At 41.3% G+C, this 20,786-nt stretch overlaps 1 protein-coding gene across 16 annotated transcripts in view; it reads right to left on the bottom strand.

Moving 5' to 3' along the window:
• The window catches only part of magi2a (membrane associated guanylate kinase, WW and PDZ domain containing 2a), a 369,023-nt gene that overhangs the window by 14,811 nt on the left and 333,426 nt on the right, over positions 1–20,786 (bottom strand). For all 16 annotated transcript variants that reach the window (XM_055653114.1, XM_055653115.1, XM_055653116.1 and 13 more), the window contains 3 exons: positions 8,713–8,901; positions 8,416–8,584; positions 4,456–4,654 (listed from right to left, as the gene is read on the bottom strand). In XM_055653114.1, coding sequence (XP_055509089.1) covers positions 4,456–4,654; positions 8,416–8,584; positions 8,713–8,901 — 557 coding nt within the window. The remainder of the gene's footprint in view (positions 1–4,455; positions 4,655–8,415; positions 8,585–8,712; positions 8,902–20,786) is intronic.

Raw genomic sequence — 20,786 nt, 5'->3', positions numbered from 1 at the left:
TTTCCCCTTGACTCTTTGAAATGTAGGCGTTGAACAGCTCTTGATATTTAACATTTTATGCTGTCTATTAAAGCAAGTAATACAGTCTAATGACCATCATGGGGAGACACGAGCTCTTATATTAAATGCCATTAATAAATGATTAATTAAAGCGTAAAATCCGGGTAGGGTACAGTAGAGCAGTAACATTTCAAAGAATGTTACCGCCTACCATACGCTTTTTAAAAAGAGTTTACTAACATTGCGATTAGTGCTAATGGGCAACCTTGGTCCCCTGTGCCACAGCATGCGCTGGTCTATGGTGTTCAAGGCTGGTCCCTAGAACATGTGTCCAACAGCAAGTAGGACTCCAGAACTGCCTACTCAGAGTCTATAGCCACAACCTCAACAGCGTTTCTCTATTTCATCAAGATAAACTGAACAATGGCACTAATAATGCCCTTTAAAGGAGTTGTGGACATATTGGGAATTCCAAGCATTATTTCGCTGCCTCTATGGGTTTTTGGGGAAAATGGGCATCCTATAACCATCCCCGCAACCTCCTATGTTCGTGGGAAAACAATCCAAGTCTATCCAACTTCTGGTCAAAATGCTCTCACTTTATAGGTTAAACACAATATTAACTAGACAACGGGAACCGATTATCTGGTCAGTGGTTGGCAATTATTTATTTAAACATCTCTTTAAAAAAAAGTCTACTTTTAATGATCCTCTGAGGGAGAACTTGCAGAGGCATTCTCCACAGGGTTCTTCAGAGCAATGCTATCACAAGATAAATTATTTAATGATCATCTAGGTCACACTGCTAACTTGGTCAGAATATGAAATGCATTTTATCTTTTAAATCTGAACATGTTTGAATATTTCAGAAACATGCTTTTAAAAGGCTGTAAACCACTTGCAAGCACTTTCAAAGACTTTTAAAGATGTTAAAGAAACAAATTAATAGGCTATTGAAAATCTAAAACATTCTTGTAAAGATTAAAATCTATATATTATTAAAACTCTCATCTTGTTCGTGATTCTGTCTCTGTGTGTGTGTGTGCCCAAGTGCTCTCGGAACTAGGCCAAAATGGTACATGATAACGCTACAATTTTTGGACCACCTTACAATTGTCCTGTGGTGTGTTTTTTATCAAGTTTTGTTGAGATTGATGTTATATTTTACAACTTATTCACATTTTAAACTTTACAAAACCTCACTTTGAAAAAAATCACTTGAAGTTGCAGTGGCAGTTAGCAGCTATGATGTCACAATGGGATCTCATTTACATAAACTGCCCATCAGCAGTGCTCCACCCCACAATGACATCACAATTGGATCTCAATTACATTTTTTAAAAAGCAGCTTCCATCTCACAAAGGGACGTCCAGGGGGGTAGGGAGGGAGTGACTGAGGGTAGGGAGTAACTGATGATAGGAGAAAGGAGAGGGAGGTCGAGGTGAGGGAGGGAGTGGAGGAGGAGTAGGGAGAGAAGAGGAAGGTTGAAGAGGAAGGTGAGGGAGCGTTGGGGGATGAGGGGAAATGAGCTGCGCCTGCGCAGTTGGGGGCTATGGGTGAGTGGTGGAATATTGCGTTGGTAGAATGGGTTGCGTTGAGGGGGAATGGGTAAGTGGTGGAAATGGGTTGCGTTGGGGGAACGGGTGAGTGGTGGAATATTGCGTTTGGGGAATGGAGTCCAATGGGTCGGGGGTAGGGAGGGGAGAGGGGTTATGGAGGGAGGGAGTGACTGAGGGTCGGGAGTGACTGAGGGTAGGGGAAAGGAGAGGTGAGAGAGGGTGGAGGAGGGGAGAGAGAAGAGGGAGGGTGAAGAGGGGGGAGGGAGTGTTGGGGGATAAGGGGAAATGAGCTGCGCCTGCGCAGTTGGGGGCTATGGGTGAGTGGTGGAATATTGCGTTGGGGGAACGGGTTGCGTTGGGGGGACGGATGAGTGGTGGAAATGGGATGCGTTTGGGGAATGGGTGTGTGGTGGAACATTGCGTTGGAGGAATGGGGCCCAACGGGTCCCACTTGGTCTAGCAGTACTATAAAATTATTAATCTAGCTAAAGCCATATTAAATTCTTTACAAAATGTTCTTGTAATCATTTACTTTGGCCTCTGTGTACTGGTGCGGAGTTTGTTGGTGAATTTGTAACTGATGTGAGGGACAATTAGCCCAATTTTCATCCCTTTGTCAAACATCCGCGAGTAGAGTATCAGAATGCAGCCAGCTGCCTTGTTGAATTGCCATGGCCATTTTCCCAATTTCCTCATTTATAAACGCACCTGTAGAAATCACCAAGTACTGGGATTTTATGGAGCAATAATGATTACAATCTGATGATACAAATGTTAGTGGTCTTGCAGATAGTGAAGTAGGTTGTGAGCGATTGCAGCAGGGTTCTGGATCGATTGGCCAGGTGGGCAGAGGAATGGTTGATGGAATTTAATACAGAGAAGTGTGAGGTGTTACATTCTGAGACGTCGAACAAGGGCAGGACCTACTCAGTAAATGGTAGGCCTCTGGGTAGTGTTGTAGAGCAGAGGGGTCTGGAGATACAAGTGCATGGTTCCTTGAAGGTCGAGTTGCAGGTAGATAAGGTGGTCAAAAAGGCTTTTGGCACGTTGGCCTTCATCAGTCAGAGTATTGAGAATAGAAGTTGGGAGGTCATGTTGCAGTTGTATAACACGTTGGTGAGACCGCATTTAGAATATTGTATTCAGTTCTGGGCGCCATGTTATAGGAAAGATATTGTCAAGCTTGAAAGAAAAGAATAATAACAATAATAATAATAAAAAAGAAAAAAGTTAAATAGAGCTCTTAAAGATAGCGGAGTCAAGGGATATGGGGAGAAGGCAGGAATGGGGTACTGATTGTGGATGATCAGCCGTGATCACAGTGAATGGTGGTGCTGGCTCGAAGGGCCGAATGGCCTACTCCTGCACCTATTGGCTATTGTCTAATATCATTACTTCACAACATTCAAATCATTGTGTTTGATCTTTGGTCTGGCTCATTTAAATTTTCAACACTACTACCCTACCCTGTTAAAGGATTGTCACTTGAAGGGAAAGAATATATCCAATCCCCTGATCTATTCCCGCATGATCAATTTACCAATGTGATTCCAGTGGCTCAGGAAATTATTAATGTAAAGACAATTACAAGTTTATAAGCGGAGCATGTATTTCTTATGAATCAAATTGATATTTTGTACAATTCCCTTAAATCCATCAGTTCATTTTTACATCTCTAGGATTGTTTGCTGACATTATGGAATTGTTGAGTGCAAGGATCAAATAAATTTAAGTGAAATGTAGAAAAATTACATATCTGCAAATGTGAAATGAAAATAGGAATTCTTGCAAAAATGTCAGCATCTGAAATGAGTTAATATGGGATAATGTACTGACTGGATTTGCCTCATAACTTTAAAACAATATGGGCAAAAGCTAAGTTAATACATATTTTTATTTCTACACCTGCTGCATTTTCAGTTTACATTTAATTGAATAAATATCATAAACCTATTTTTCTTCAGCCTTCAAGCAAATACAAGGGAAATGATTTTAACTTTAAAGAGATGTGCAAAATTATGTAAAAGAATATGTGTGTTATGATTGTGTTTATAATTTGTTTGGTTGTTTTGTTGTTTGTCTTTTGCACAAAAGTCCGCGAGCATTGCCACTTTCATTTCACTGCACATCTCTTATGTGTATGTGACAAATAAACTTGACTTGACTTGACTTGAAAATGAAAGCTTTGCAGTAGTTGTTCATTAACAACATATAATGTATTCATTGAAGTCAGTTGAAACCAAAAATAGCACTCAATTTCATTTCAATTACTTTTTGCTGCAACCAGAACTTGAGACACAACCGCAGCCTTCTTAGTATTTGATTTACTGAGCAAGAATTTCCGGATGATTTTTATTGAACACAGAGAATTTTACACCATAGACACTAATGTATAGCTATTAATTTATAAATGGTCAGTGTTTCTGACATTTTAATCAAATCCTCAATTGCAAAGCTAAAGATTCCATGAAATTTTAAAATACATTTATTAATTTGTTCTACATATATAATTTTGCTGACGTGTATGAAAATAATTTTCTCAAATTAGTTCTTTAACCAATGTTTCCAACACAAATGTTTTTTCCGAAAATTACTGCATTTGGTTGGTGCTATCCTGATTTCATCTTCGGTTGTATGCCATGGTTCCATACATTTTGAATTATACCTCAGCCCATGTAATCAGAATACATACTCTATAACAGCATTATATTCATTTCTTAGAGCAATTGAGAGATTCTGCATAGAAACAGGTCCTTCACCAAGTTCTTGCCATCCATCAATCACCCATTGTGCTGTACTGTGGTGTCCACATATACCAAAGGTGTTCATGAATATCATTAAGATAATAACATGGAAGATTATGGTCACCAAATTGGGATATTTGAAATCTCATACCTGTGGTTGCCTGTATTCAGACACTGCAAACTGTCTATTGTCAGGAGGCTGCTGCCTGTAGTCTAATAGTGGCTGCTGCCTGTAATCAAGAGATGGTGGCTGTCGATAATCCGATGTTGGAGGTTGTCTATAGTCTGAGAATGGTGGTTGTCTAATGTCTGGTTTGACATCCTGTCTTGCTTTCACTTCTGACCTGTAACTAGATTACAAATACTCTTAATATCATAATCTCAAGAGACTTTTAATAGAAAATGAAATTCAAATAATTACATTAATATTTTTAAGTCGGGAAATAAAACATAATTAATAACCAAAGTGAATTACAGCGTGATTAACACAGGTCTATAGCCAAAATGCATTTTGAGTTACAAGACATTTAATAGGTGCTACAGTACATTGTTAGGTGCCATTTCTTCCAAAAAATATAATAATATGTACACGTTAAATTATAACTTTAGATATGAATTTTTTCTTTTGAATTTCTTTAAATAAACGTTTATCTTTACTCAGTTCATAAACCTCACAATTCTGTTCCTGTGACTTGGATATTATACATGCATTTCCACTAGATGGCAGTATGGTAGCAGTCCTGATTAAACACATTTTCAGTCAAAATGAAAGTAATTCAGTAGAAACAAGGGACTGGTTAATGCACAAAAAGACACAGAGTGCTGGAGTAAATCAGCAGGTCATGCAACTTACCCATAGGTGATATTTTGGGTTGAGACCCTTCTTTTGACTGATTGCATGGGGGAGAAGAAAATTGGAAAAGGGGAGAACCAGGACAAAGCTTGGCAGGTAATGGGTGGACAGGCAAAGAGGGTTTTAGAGTATTCATGAGGGACGTTTTAAATAGAGTAATGGGGGACTTTAATCTGCAAATAGACCAGACAAGTCATATTAGCAGCAGTAATAGAGGACAAATTCATGGAATGCATACAGTATAGTGACATGAATTTGTTGAGGCTCCAAAAAAAAGACTTTTAGATAAAGGAATCTTTAGGGAAGATTGATCAATTTGAGAAGAACATTAAATCGGAAGTGGCAGTGTTGCAGTTGAACAAAGGGGACTATGAAGGCATGAGAGAGGAGCTGGCCAAGGTCGACTGGAAAGGGATCCTAGCAGGAATGACAGTGGAACAGCAATGGCAGGAATTTCTGGGCATAATCCAGAAGACGCAGGATCATTTTATTCCAAAAAGGAAGAAAGATTCTAAGGGGAGTAGGAGGCAACCGTGGCTGACAAGAGAAGTTAGGGATAGAATAAAACTAAAGGAAAAGATGTATAACACAGCAGATGCCGGAAGCCAGAGGATTGGGAAACGTTCATAGGACAACAGAAGGAAACAAAATGGGCAATACGGGCTGACAAGATGAAGTATGAGGGGAAGCTGGCCAGGAATATAAAGAAGGACTGTAAAAGCTTCTTTAGATACGTTAAGGGAAAAAGAGTTGCAAAGTCAAATGTGGGTCCCTTGAAGGCAGACACGGGTGAAATTATTATGGGTAACAAGGAAATGGTAGAAGAGTTGAACTGGTACTTCGGATCCGTCTTCACTAAGGAAGACACAAACAATCTCCCAGATGTACTGAAGGACAGAGGATCTAACGGGGTAGAGGAACTGAAAGAAATGTTAATTAGGCGAGAAATAGTATTGGGTAGGCTAATGGGACTGAAGGAGGATAAATCCCCTGGGCCTGATGGTCTGCATCCCAGGGTCCTCAGGGAGGTGGCTCTAGAAATTGCATTGGTGATTATTTTCCAATGTTCGATCAATTCAGGATCAGTTCCTGTGGATTGGAGGATAGCTAACGTTATCCCACTTTTCAAGAAAGGAGCGAGAGAGAAAACGGGGAATTACAGACCAGTTAGCCTGACTTCGGTGGTGGGAAAGATACTGGAGTCAATTATTAAAGAGGTAATAATGGGGCATTTGGATAGCAATAAAAGGATTAGTCCAAGTCAACATGGATTTATGAAAGGGAAATCATGCTTGACTAATCTCTGGAATTTTGTGAGGATGTGACAAGTAAAATGGATGAAGGGGTGCCAGTGGATGTAGTGTATCTAGACTTTCAGAAAGCCTTTCATAAAGTCCCGCACGGGAGACTGGTGACTAAAATTAGAGCACATGATATTGGGGGTAAGGTGTTGACATGGATAGAAAATTGGTTGGCAGACAGGAAGCAAAGAGTAGGAGTGAACGGGTCCTTTTCAGAATGGCAGGCAGTAGCGAGTAGAGTGCCGCAAGGCTCGGTGTTGGGGCCGCAACTGTTTACCATATATATTAATAATTTGGAAGAGGGAATTAGGAGCAACACTAGCAAGTTTGTGTATGAGACAAAGTTGGGTGGCAGTGTGAACTGTGAAGAAGATGTTAGGAGTTTGCAGGGTGACCTGGACAGGTTAGGTGAGTGGGCAGATGCATGGCAGATACAGTATAATATAGATAAATGTGTGGTTACCCACTTTGGCGGCAAAAACAAGGGAGGCAGATTATTATCTCAATGGGGTTAGGTTAGGTAAGGGGGAGGTGCAGCGAGACCTGGGTGTCCTTGTACACCAGTCACTGAAAGTTGGCGTGCAGGTATAGCAGGCAGTGAAGAAAGGTAATGAAAAGCATTTGATAAGGTCCCACATAGGTGTTTGAAGCACATGAATGGCAGTAACATCAGGGCATGGATTGAGAACTGGGTACCAGACAGATAGTAAAGAGTGGAAATAAACAAATCGACTACATTCCATCTCTGTACCACCCACACCCCTGGCAGTCTGAAGGGTCTCGCCCCGAAACGTCACCTATTCCTTCTCACCAGAGATGCTGCCTGTCCCGCTGAGTTACTCCAGCATTTTGTGTCTACCTTCCTCACAGTGGCAGGTCCTGTGTAGCGGGGTATCGTAGGAATCAGTGTTTGCACCCCATCAACTCACAGTCAACCTTTTGGCTGAAAGCACCAATATTTCCAACTTTACTGATTGCATAAGATCAGGTGGGATAGTGCATGGGGTGGGTACAGGATATAAAGAAGCTTCAGGGGGATTGAAGGCATGCTGAGTAAGTACATGGCAGATGGAATGAGGTCATCCACTTTTGTAGACTGTGACCTAAAGCTAACATGCATTTTCACCAAGCAGGCAGGAAGGTAAATTGTATGGTAACATTCATTATAAAAGGATTTGAGCACAGGATCAAAATGTATTAATTAAATTATACAGGTCTTGGTGAAATGTCACTTGAAGTATTGTGTACAGTTTTGGTCTCCTTTTCTAACATTGGACATTGCAATTGAGGGAATGTGGTGAAAAAGCACCAGCTTGATTCCTGGAATGGTGGCTTTGCCGCATGTGGAGTGATTGACTAGACCGGGCTTGCACGCTGCAGAGTGTAGAAGAATGAGAAGCAAAGACAGGTCAGCTGTGATCTCGTTGAATGACAAAGTAGGCTTCAAAGACCAGATGGCCTAGTCTTGTTCTTGATCATTAATTTTCAATTACAAAGATGTTCATTAACTAAATATAAGCCCGAGTTTGTTAATTATAACCCCCTTTTTATTGCTGAGACACTCCCAGTGGAAGAGAGGCCTTTCAAACATATTTATCCCATTACTTTTTAAAACTTTGCCTTTTTGTAAACTCACAACACCTTTGAAAATTTGATCTCTAATACCTTAGCAAAGGTTACCTGCAAGCCAAGGCATTAATATTAAGAGGATGAAAGTTCATTTTGTATTTAAAGGGTTAAATGACAGAGGAAATTGGAAGATCCGTAAGCCTTGTAAGTCTGCTAAATTTTACTGTGGAGGTTAAAAATGAATATCGACATTATGACTAACCATCTTCTTGTTGCTGTTAATGTTTCAGTTTGACAACGCGCTGTTCCTGGCTGTCACTAGGTGAATGAAAAGAAAGTATCTCTGACACATAATGACTCATTAAATTAAAGGGACAGTTCTCCATACCTGCCATTGTGTCCTTGTGATTGAAGAGGAGGAGGTGGTTGTGCTCCGGGGCTTTGGTGTGCTAAAGGACTTTGCTGTGCTGGTGGGCTCTGTTGTGCCATTGGACTGTGTTGCTGTGCCATTGGACTTTGTTTTTCCGAGCCCGGTGCAGAAGCAGGACTGCTCATGTCTGTGACAGTTACAAACAATCAAAGAAGGGTTTAGATGGCTGCACGAGACAAATATATCAGTGTTTTTTTGCTCATTTTGCTTCCCAAAATGTACTTTGTAAAGTTCCTTGTCATGACAGTGACATACCTTCGTGAGGAACAATGCGTAGCGTGACACTCAGACCTGCATCTTTGATCAGCTTCACTATTTCTGCATGAGGCATGTTAATGATGGATTGTCCATTCACTGCCAGGATGCGGTCGCCGACCTTTAGCTTGGCACAGTGATCCGCGGGGCTTCCCTCAATGATACGTCCAATTTTGTGAGGCACTGCCACTATTTGGAGTTTTTATTTAGCAGCAGAGAGGTGCAAGGGAAATGCAAAAGAAAATAATGGACAAATATTAGTGCAATATAAAAAAGATTCTTCATTTACAAAATATGCAAAAATGGAGAGTAAGAGTACTGAATCTATGGTCAAGGAATACTGAAACTGCCTTTCAAATAAGCAATCACCCTCTAGGATAGTGCACCAATAACAACTTTTCAATATCTTTAAAATGCGCCAAAGTCATAAGTAACTCCACTGGGGAGCATTATGAGATGAAATGTCATACTGAGCTACATTAGGATCAAAATGTTATGTTTTCAGAAGCGCACTAAAGATGGAAAGAGAAGCAGGGAGATTATGGGAGAGAGTTACCGTAATGTCTTCTTGCCCTTCATTGTGCTAGTCACAACAGGGTCTTAAAGAAGACATTACATGGAGTAAAAATGGAGGGACTCAAGCCGCGGGGACCACTCTCAATGCGAGAAGAAGAAGAATGAGAATGAGCGACTGCGGGCCGAAAAAGAAGAAATAGAAGAAGAAAGCTTGAGCGGAGGACGGTCGGCCAGTCCCAATGCTCGGTCAAAGGACAGAGAAAAAAAAGAAGGAAAAGTTTGAAAAAAAAAGCAGGTCACAGTCCAAGTCAATGGGCAAGAAGCAAGAAACACAGGTGTGGCAGCCCAAAGAGTAAGCACGTGGTCTTGCCTCGCCTTGAAGACAGCAGAGGACCCAGAGTCGATCACCCTCACGAGCCTCCACCACGTCCCACAGCTCCTCACAATCACCCAGTAGGTCTAAAAGCCCCCGTTCGGAGGGCCAGTCGATCGGGGCTTCCGCGAGGGGAAGCCCACCCATCACAAAAGAGTAAAAACATTGCTTTGAAAGTTAAGTTGGATGAAGTACATGCCAGCAACAGAAATCGAAAGAGCGACAAAAACATTTTTTGTGAAGGAGTCCGCCTCCCCGATGGAGCAAGTCTCCGAGAGTCAGCCCAGGACGGAGCCCTGTAGCCCAGGACGGAGCCCTGTAGCCCAGGATAGAGCCCTGTAGCCCAGGATAGAGCCCTGTAGCCCAGGATAGAGCCCTGTAGCCCAGGATAGACCCCCTGTAGCCAGGGATAGGCCACCTGTAGCCAGACGCCCAGACGCGGCGAGAAGCCAGTCTCCCGGACGCGAGAAACCTAGATGGAGGAGCCAGTCTCCCTGAAGCAAGAAAGCGTCTCCCAGATGGGGCCAGTCCCCCAGACGACACGATGCGCGGAGACGCAGCGAGAGGCAGGAGCCAGTCTCCCAGACGCAGTGAGAGGCAACGAGACAGAACCCTAGAGGTTCTAGGTTTTGAGGTTAAACTGGAAAACAGCAGCACTCTTAATTGATTCTAATTTAAAACATTATGTGGATATTAAAGTTCACAAGCAGAATTTAAATTGAATGCAAAAGAGTATTGAAGGAAAATGCATGAGAAATGTACAAATGTTCTGCTGAATTAACTCTAACTCTAAATGGCTTTAATGATACTGTATTGTCATTTATATGCCGTGGAAGTACACGTAAATGAAACCCTAAAGTTGAAGGGGGAGATGTAAATGTAATCTAAATGCCCTTGAGGCCAGGAGTAGAAGCAGTGACTGTTCCTCATGACTGATAACATGTGACCTTCTAGAAGTTTCTGTTTGTTGTTGGAAATAAACTCTTCGTACAAGATGTTGGACGTGTATTCATTATGCTAGTCACAACAGGGTCTTAAAGAAGACATTACAGTTACCAAGCTTAAACTCTTGGCGGCAGAAGGCAGAGTCAAAGTAGTTTGTTCCATTTGGTAATGGCAAGCTTGTTTTTGTCAAAATCCTTTGCACTTCAAATGATTGAAGATGTACCTTGCTATGTCTATAGTGTATAGAGAGGCCAATTTTTATGGTCCTCCAAAACACACATGCATAATTCAAAGACTGAAAGCTACAGGCCAATTTGATGAGCTTGAGCTTGGGTGTTTGGGGTTGGTGTTGGATCTGCTTTCTTCAGGGCACTTTGATGTTGCTGGGGTTTAAATACAAATTGCAGATTCATAAAAGCTAGTTTGGGGGTATACAGTACGTATTGGGCTTATTAGACTAACTTAAATGGGGCAGATCTGTTGCTGCTGCAGAATTGCTGGTCATCTGAAGTCTTTACCATGCCATTCTTCCAGCATTGTGTTAATCTTGGTCTTTTGTTAATAGGTTGGCTCCCAATTCACCAGCTTGTCCTAAGGCAATGCAGGTCTCCCCATCACCTGCATAGCCCAGGACAATGTAAAGGAATGCAGAACCTCTCGTAACACACCCAGGTTGGGCCTGTGGCAGTGCGGTGCATCACAGGGTCTCCCAATACATACCCGTATGGCCCAGGGATGTACAGTATAGGGCTTCTCAAAGCGCAGGTAGCCCGATGCACTGACAGCACAACTGTCACAGCTGGCGGATTCCAGGCTCCTGGTCAGCTTTCAATATACATCACTGATTCAGAATAGCGCGGTCAATCGTGTAGATTTCTCATTGGACTAAAATGAGGCCTGGGGGCAGGGCCTCACCAGCTGTCAAAGCTGTCACTGTTACTGAATATTTATGGAGTCTTTGACATTTGTATATCATCAAAATCATCCAGGACTTGATAAAAACAAAATAATATCCATTACATTTATTTTTTTATTCAAAAATTTGTGGTCGGCAAAGTGGCACAGGGTAGAGTTGCTGTCTTACAGCGCCAGATACTGGGTTCGACCCTGGCTATGGGAGCTTGGCTGTACGGAGTTTGCACGTTTTCCCCATGGCCTGCGTGGATTTTCCCAAGAACTTCGGTTGCCTCCTACACTCCATAGACGGACAGTTTTGTAGGTTAGTAAATGTTAAAATTGATCTAAGTGTTAAAATTGTCCCTCGTGTAGGATAGTGTAAATGTGCAGTGATCACTGGTCGGTGTGAGTCGGTGGGCCTGTTCCCGCGCTGTATCTCTAAACTAAACTTTAAAAAGAGGTTAAAGGACCGAAAGACATCCGCACGCACACCCACAGAAATACATTTAGTCCAACTCCATGACATCACATAAAACTCCATTTTGCACCCTTCAGTCATTCCAAACAGCAAAGAATCAAGAATCAGGATCTTTTCGCATACCAGCAGGCATGCAAACAAGAAAATATGCTGACACGGGTGCAAAAAGCTGACATACAAAGACACATGGGCTTTGCAGAATAAGCAACAAATAACCAAGAAATCCTTTACTAAATAAAAAGCAAAATAACTATAGTGCATGGATGCTTGAAGAAGAAATCTAATGAAGCCAGCAAATCTATTGTGCAATGCAACCGTGTGATTCTATAATTAAAAGGCATCTCTTACACATATTAAAATGTTGTATCTAATATAATGCATTCTGGTTAACATCGTGCATTAATTGGTTACATAAAAAGACAATTCATCTTAGTAAAAGGAAAAAATTAAATTACAATTTGATTTCCATCTGGTCAACCTGTTCAATCGTTATCTAACAGCTAATTCACCAGTCATTCTCCACACATTTGGCTTTCATTCTGCTGAGTAAGATCAGTTGATTGAGATTACATTAATTCCCCAAGCCATAGTACTTTTTTCATTTCTTAGAATCGATTTCTTCAAGCCCACGTCTGACCCGGTTACATCTTCATCCCTCTCAGTTACACCTCACGCTTTGCTTCCCAACATTTGTTCATTCAATCTAACATCAATTTCCCCGTTTGCCACCATTTCTCTTCTTTATTACTGTCTCTTTCCCCCTTTTGCTAATTGCCAAATGTATTCTTCCATTCTCTACCTTCCTTAAAACTGATTTATTCATAATCACCTTCATTTCTATTTTGCCCTTTCATTAATATAATTTCTTCTGCTGCCATCTATTCAAACTCACCGCTGAGTCCATGTGACTCGTGTGTTGGATTCAACCCTGCTATATTGCCATAGTTTGTTCTTATGACAAACACTGTGGCCTCTGTTTATGTTCTGCATACCCCAAGGCCCCACAAATCTGCTTCAGGTATCAAAAACATCCTGACCATGCATCTCACCATCTTCCTGCAAAATCTCTCTCAGTCTTGTATCCGGTAGCTTCTAAATATCTACCACCTTTTAGTATTCTTCTCACCCCAAAAGAGGCTTGGCCATCAAACATGAGCTCTCCTTGCATCCCGGTAACTGAACTTGTGGGATAAATGATTGCCATAATCCTCCAGCTCACTCTAACAAGGAATCCACAAGTGATAGCCATCAGCACATAGGATGCAAACCCAGAAGCTATACGAGAGGCCAAGGAGAATTTCTATTTCAATCTTGAAAACTGCTGGTCCACATCCTAGAGAAAGACAACTTGGTCCTCCTGGAATACTGCAATACCACGATGGAAAAATAATTACAACTTCAACAACTTGCTTACATCCATAGCAGTCTGGGATTTCAAAGCTGTAAAGACCATCTACAACCCTAAAGTCCAAGACTCCACTTCACTGACAGTCAAGACTGGAAGTGAACTAATCAAGGAAAGAGAACTGCCGGCATTCCAGCTGTAAAAGCACACCAATAAAGTATGAGAAGGAAGGAAGATGAAAAGAACACATCCCGGGCGGGCATGCCTCAGGAGCGGATGATATCCATGCTGAGGTTATAGATCAATGTCTGAGTGAGTGACTGCATGACTGGTACCAATGACCACTGGACTATCGTCACAGTCAAAATGACACAAATTGGGATGGGGAGGATATGCCAAGGAACCTTAGAGATACTGCAATCATGACCATGTTCAAGAATGGACACGCATCTGTATGATGACCACAGAAGGGTCTCGTGCTGGCTGCCACCGACCGGGAAAGTCATCACCAGGATCTTCCTCAACTGCCACCTAAAGTCCTGCTCTCTAAATCAGTGTGCATTTGTTCATCTGGAGGCAAACCAAAAGGACGGTGCTCATTACACAATTCTAAAATGAAATAAAGAAAAAAGCATAGCCTTTTTTGACTTTACGAAAGTCCTTTAACTCCTGCATTTGGGAGGAATTGTGAATTATCCTGCTTAAATTTGGCTGTCTTAAGAAATCCATCACCATTTAATTTTTGCTGAATGATTTCATGCAAATTGATATCTCAACCAATGCATCCACCACAGGGTCAAACTCCATGCAGATTGGCGCCAAGGCTGCAGCGTTTTCAATCTTTGTCGTATATTTACAACTTACCATCAACAAACTTCCCAGTGGATTGGAGCTGATTTACAGGACTAATGGGAAACTGTTCAACTCACATTACCTTCACCTCAGAACCAAGGTTTCTTTGAGCATATGAAATAATGGGCTTTAACATGTGCAAAACAAAGATCCTCTACTAAACTGACTCATGACTACAATTCATTCATCATCGTTGAAAACATTAGCGACGCAGTGGTGCTGGTTTCCGACGGGAACGGTGATGGATGCACCACACATATGTCCTCCAGTTCCTGCGGACTTCCGCCGCTGGAGGTATAGGGTTTTGGTGTGTGTGCTTCATCATCATTCCTTACAATGTTATGTATGACAGTCATCGCAACTTCTACTGAAGTGTGGATGGCCATTGAAGCTAGAAGCTCATCTGCCCATTGACTGGTCTTGTTTTTGGCCCTGCTGGGGGTCCACAGCCCCCTCCTCACCTGGCAAACCAGGTGGGGGAGACGGTTTAGTCGCCGACTATCCGGCCATGGAGCAGGTAGCACGGAATTACATGGTACCCGTGGCGGGTGGAACTCCCCCGACCCGACCTGATAACATGTACAACATCACCTCAAAATAATATAAATCCACATTGTGATCTTTCCCATATCTCCTCCCACATCTCTACGGGAAAGCACGTTAATGTTAGTGTAATGGCAGTTTCTAACTTTTCCAGTGTCTTCTTTCCCATTGCCATTACAACACAGGTAAGTGATCTTATGCAGACCAAAAAGAACAGATCTTCCAGTCGTAATTTCCAGTTAAATTAGTTATTTATTGAAGTAGTTGTACAAACAAAGAGATGAACATACCAGGTACTCCTTATTCCCATACAAGTTGTAGCTTTCTGTGTTGCCCGATCTGGTGAGAACTCTCCACCTCCTGTGCTTGGTTTGAATCACTCCCTGTCCCCCAAGCCCATATGTTACGCCCCTCTATGCATCAAATGACCGCCCCCAAATGTCCAAAATAATTCTGCTAGAAATATCTAAACAAAATATTATAATATGCCAACAGGACCTAGCCTGAACATAAATGGCTCCTACAGTTAGGATTCACAATTTTCTTCAATGAGTCAGTGCAGCTTTGGGCCATCTGAGGAAAAGGGTTTTTGAAGCTCAAGACCTCAAAGCCAGCAAAGAACTCGTGGTCCAAGAGCAGTCATGACTATTGCCTTGTAAATGTTTGTGAAAATTCAGAAATTTACAGCAGGCACTTCAAGGTAGTGGAAAGATAGCCAATGGATCCTCAGCAAGGATCTCTACATCACCTGCATAAGTAAACCAATTTCAGTGTTGTCTCCCAGACCAAATGTTGCCATCAATGAGGCCATATTTATTCTCTGGTGGCTCTGCTGGACAGGGCAAATCATTTGCAAGTCTGACATGAGGCCCTCTAAATATTTTATTTGGAGTTCTGATCAGGCAATTAGAGGAAAAGATTCAAGGATGTCCTCAAAACTCCCTGGAAATTATGTAACATCCCCACTCCTGAGAATCCTCGGCCAATTACTACTCAAAGTGGATAAGGAACATTTAGGATGGCTCTGATAGCTTTGTGTTCATGCACTAGGAATCACACAAAAGCTCAGTATAAACAATGAAAGGTGTGCACATCTCAGCTATCTTTCTGCACTGCAACCCCTGCCATTGTGGTTGAGTGTAGGTTCTATATTAACCTCACCAGCTACCTCAGAAACCTAGAAATTGGGGTGGAAGCATTTCATTCTTGATGAAGACACATGGATACATGTCATTCTTGATCCTTTGGGACTGCCATAGACACTCTGAGTGAAAATGTATTTTCCTCTTCTCAGTCCTAAACGGTTGACTCCTATCACGAGAGTATGGTCCTTCATTCTAGACTATGTACTCAGGAGAACAGCTGGTAAGGTTATTACTCCAATGACTAATCTTTCACTGAGATAATTTGTCAGCTAAAAGCAGATTCTATAAACCCTTGTGCCTCAGAGCTGTCAACAGCAGTTGATTTTTGTGCTGAAGGAACATGAAGCTACACTTCAAAATCAATAAATCAAGGACAGAAAGCCATTAAAAAGACTTGTTCGATTCTTGTGGGCAGATTAATATTTATTCATTATTTTTGCACAGGAGCAGCCAACAAATCACATCTTAAAGACTATGCGTAATGAGAAACTCGTAATAGATTCAATGGAGTCTCAATTAGAATTTAATAGTAATGTAATTCTATCTGGAAATTTTGTACGTTATGAGCTGAAACTGTTCCCAAATATCATCCTCTTCACTTGGCCTAAAAGTCACGTTTCATCAAACAAGTGGTGATTTAATAACCATCCAGATCCATGTACAAACTAGGGGTTGCAGACATTTTTGTGAAAGATTCAATTATTGGGTTTATAGCTGTAGGGGGAAAAATCAGGAATATAACAGTTTCTCACACTGAACATCAACTTATTGTGATATTAAAAAGACAGATTTTTTAAAAACAGTTTTTAAACAATAGAATATTAATGTGTTTTTTAGTTGGCCATATTCTGTTATGCATCTGATTTAGTCTCAGGTTTAATATTAATTGATAACAAAATGTTTGTGGATTGTATCCAGTTCTGCTTTTTAGCTTTTCAGTCACTTTTAGTTTAGTTTAGTACAACTTACTTGTATAGTTTGTGCATGAAGGAGGTAGTAAACTGAGATTTCATTCTACTTTCTCTCACAAAGCATCATGGACAATTTGGGGCAGCATTATAATAACTGTTTAATGTAGACAAATGTTCAGAAACAGTTACTGATTTTTACTTCAAAGATACAAGGTAACAGATTTCACAAAGGTCATGTACAATTTGAACATGCCAACAAGATAGTGATACTCTATGGTTTGCATTCAGGCATGGCAGCTGTACCAAAATAGATGTTTTCCTTTAGGTTAGCTACTTGTGAGGTAAGATAATGTCAGCAACTCACTCAAATATGAGAATATGTTTCATGAAACATCAGGCATGTCGATTTGGATCATGCTGAAATTTGCTCACTTATCACACAGATCTATGTAGTGACAGATCAGAATCCAAATATAGAGCTAAGGACAAACATATCTCTATTGTGTATAATTTTAAGATGTCAATCTGTTGCTAAACGCAATGATTTAGCGGTGTGAAGGACTCGACCCAATCTGCATAGGTACGGACAAATTTGTGGCGGGTTTTAGGTGTCTCATACACATTAAATAAATTCAGAACCAATTGCTTGACATAAAAATATTATGTAATGAGTGTGTCAAACTTCCGCCCCGTGTTGTGAACTTCCACAAAAAGTATATTTTCACAGGTTCATAAAACAGACAAATAAATAACAGTCATGTTGACCAATTGCACAGTGTAAGTTTCTTTCAACTCCTCTCAAATAATTTACAATAAGTCCTTTGCTGAAGATCCGATTAATGATGTTTATGGGTGAGCTACTTGAAGATCTCCATATCTAAAGGGGCTGTCCCACTTGGGCGACCTAATCCTCGAGTTAAGAAGAATGTTTTCGACCTTCAAGCTCGAGGGCACTCGCCTGGAAAGCCTCGAGCTGGATCGACTGCCCGCGTTGAAACCGCGAGCTGGATCTACTGACCGCACACACACACAAACACATCGCAAAGGCGGAGGCCAGGGAAAGTGGGGGGAGCGCTATCTGCGCGATGAAGACGAAGGTAAACGGCTGCCTCAGTGCATGGTAAGTCCTTTAGAGAGCGCGGAGGGGGGAGGGGGGAGAGAAGGGGAGAGTGGTGGAGAGAGGGGGGAAGAAGAAGGGGGAGAGAGGGGGGGGGGGGGGAAGGAGTGGAGACACTTTTAAGAAGTATAATAAAGTTTAGCGGGCATTTTACCTATCGGTAGGTTTTCCTTGGTCCTGAAAACTACAATGAGCCAATCAAAATGCCCGGTCAGCGAAGTAGATTGCCTATGGCTACCCTCGACTGCCTGTAACTAAATAGCGAACCCACTCCACTGCACTACGAGTCAAAAAGAACCTTGCCAACCAAATTTTACTCACGGAAAAATTTTCAACATGCTGAAAAATTTTCCACGACCTAGCTGAGGCCGCGAGTATTCGGGAACTTCCCTCGAGCGTGAAGCAGAGTTCATGACATGGCAATATGGCATGACAGGAAAATGACAATAAAGATATACTGATACAGAGTTCCAGCAACCTCATAGGACCTCCTAGGACCACGTGTCGACCATGCTGCGAATTTGAAGGTCGAAGACACTCTTCTAAACTCGCATATTAGGTCGTCCAAGTGGGACAGTCCCTTTAAAAGTCTTAAATATGCAAAGGGACTTAAAAATAAAAATTATCCTACCTAATGCTAAATCTTAACTTTGTTCATAAGTTATAGGAGCAGAATTAGGCCATTCATGCTATCAAGTCTACCCCACCATTCAATCATGGCAGATTTATCTTTCCCTCTCAACCCCATTCTCCTGCCTTCACCCCACAACCTCTGACATCCTTACTCATCAACTCTAGGAGTAAAGCAAGTTAATATAGATTTAGGAATGTAAGCCTCATTTGTTAACGACAACAAATACTACAGTATAGTCTCCAGTGGAATCAGATTGGGAAATTCACAGGAATTACTGAAATATCCCTGGATCTGCTAAATGTATACTTTGATGCTTAGGATTACAAGATACAAGATACATTTATTTGTCACATGCGCCAGTTGACACAGTGAAATGTGATCACCATACAATAAAATAAAGAACACAACACTCGATAGAGTTCAACATAAAACATCCCCACACAGCAGAATTAAAAGTTTCCCACTGTGAGGGAAGGCACCAAAGTCAGTCATCTTCCTCTGATGTTCACCCGTGGACAGGGCCTCCGGATTATCAGGTTTCGGTAAAAGGTAGAGTACCCACAGAAAGACAAAAAGATAAATGTACTCCATACTGATCAATATATTGTAAATTGGTTTGTTTAAAGATAGATAAATCCTCACTTAACTAACTACTAATGAATCACAAGGGATGTATTGCAAATTTGAAGAGAGAAATAAGTAGTAGTAAATTTTGAAAATAGACACAAAGAACAGTCATTGATGATGGCCAGTAAAGTTTTATCTTATGAAGATAACAAGCAGAAATCTTTGTAATTGAAAGACTGTAAATGGTGAAGGTAAGAGCATCCAGGTATCAGATTACTATGTTTGGCAAGTCAACGTTTACGCATTTAATGCCGCTGTGTGTTGAATTGCTTTTATTCTCCAACTACTGTCTTTTAAGCTCCACACCTTTCACTATCTATGCACAATGATTAACCCATCTGGCGCAAGAGCCTACCCCATTACCCCTTCATCCCTTTCACTTTCAAGCAAAATCAAGCTCTTTCCCAAAGTTATATTATGCAGTCTGCAAGCAGCTACACTACTTTGAAAGACTCTGGCTGTTTAATATTGCAGGGGTACATTATTAACATTTCATGAAGTCTAAAGTCTGCTTGAATGCTTCCAGAAGTCCCACAGGCCCCATTATAGTTTTTGCTTGTTTCTCAAGAGACCTCGCAGAACTTAAGCTGTGACCAATAGTTTGATTACCATTCAACCTTGTCAATTCAAGGCAGGGTAGTGTCACTGATTGTCACATGCTATAAGTACCTCAACATGAAATCATCAGCAACAAACAAAACAGCAATCTCTTTGTTGTCCCTGTCTGAGTGACACTGCAAGATCATTTTTTCACCAATTATGGCTATTTTCAATGTGTCAGTTTGAGGCACAAAGTTAGAGGAATTGAGCAGGGCTGTTGGCCATTCCCAGTGGTATACATTAAGATGCATGAATTCTATGCTAATGTTAGTTGAGAAATATGCTTTTTTCAGAGGATAAACTGCATCATATGCTTTGGTGAACATTTCTGTGCTAATTTACAATTTTTATTATCCACCAATTTCCCTGAATATAGGTAAGGATCTAAAGTAAAATTATTTACGTTCATGCTGACAATTCAACCTGGCACTACTCCCCCTCTGTCTGCGTGGAAGTGCTGTCTCGCTTCTTCAATGCAAACAAATCTTCTTTTCACACCTCCAATCTCCCATCTTACCCGACTTTATATTCTTCAATATAAACCAATCTTGTTTTACCCCCTCCTATATCCCATCTTCTTTTATCTCAGTTTATCCTTCCTATCATCTCCAATGAATATTTTGACTCTGCCCCCATTGCTAACTTGATGCTGTTGTTCTCTTTCCTTTGCTTCTGCCAGCATTGGCCGTACACTCTGAATCCTGCTTCTAAATCCCTCGTGTTCTCTCGGCCTCAAGGCCTTTTTTCCTACCTTCTCTCTTTTTTGTTTTCAACATACAGTATTCGGTTTATACGGTTTAGAAATGGTCTGCTTTAAAAGACCCTGTGGAGCTAGATAGGGCTCTTAAAGGTAGCGGAGTCAGGGGATATGGGGAGAAGGCAGGAACGGGGTACTGATTGGGGATGATCAGCCATGATCACATTGAATGGTGGTGCTTGCTCGAAGGGCAGAATGGCCTACTCCTGCACCTATTGTCTATTGTGTGTCAATTAATGCTGTGCTTGTGAGAGCAACTGTTCACATCTCAAGATAGATTTTCTTTGTGTGTTATGGAGAGATGAAGTAAATCATGGCTCCCAGGAAAAGGGCT

Source organism: Leucoraja erinacea, chromosome 22, assembly GCF_028641065.1.
Source record: "Leucoraja erinacea ecotype New England chromosome 22, Leri_hhj_1, whole genome shotgun sequence".
Taxonomy (NCBI): domain Eukaryota; kingdom Metazoa; phylum Chordata; class Chondrichthyes; order Rajiformes; family Rajidae; genus Leucoraja; species Leucoraja erinaceus.
This window is presented reverse-complemented; position numbering and strand designations above follow the sequence as displayed.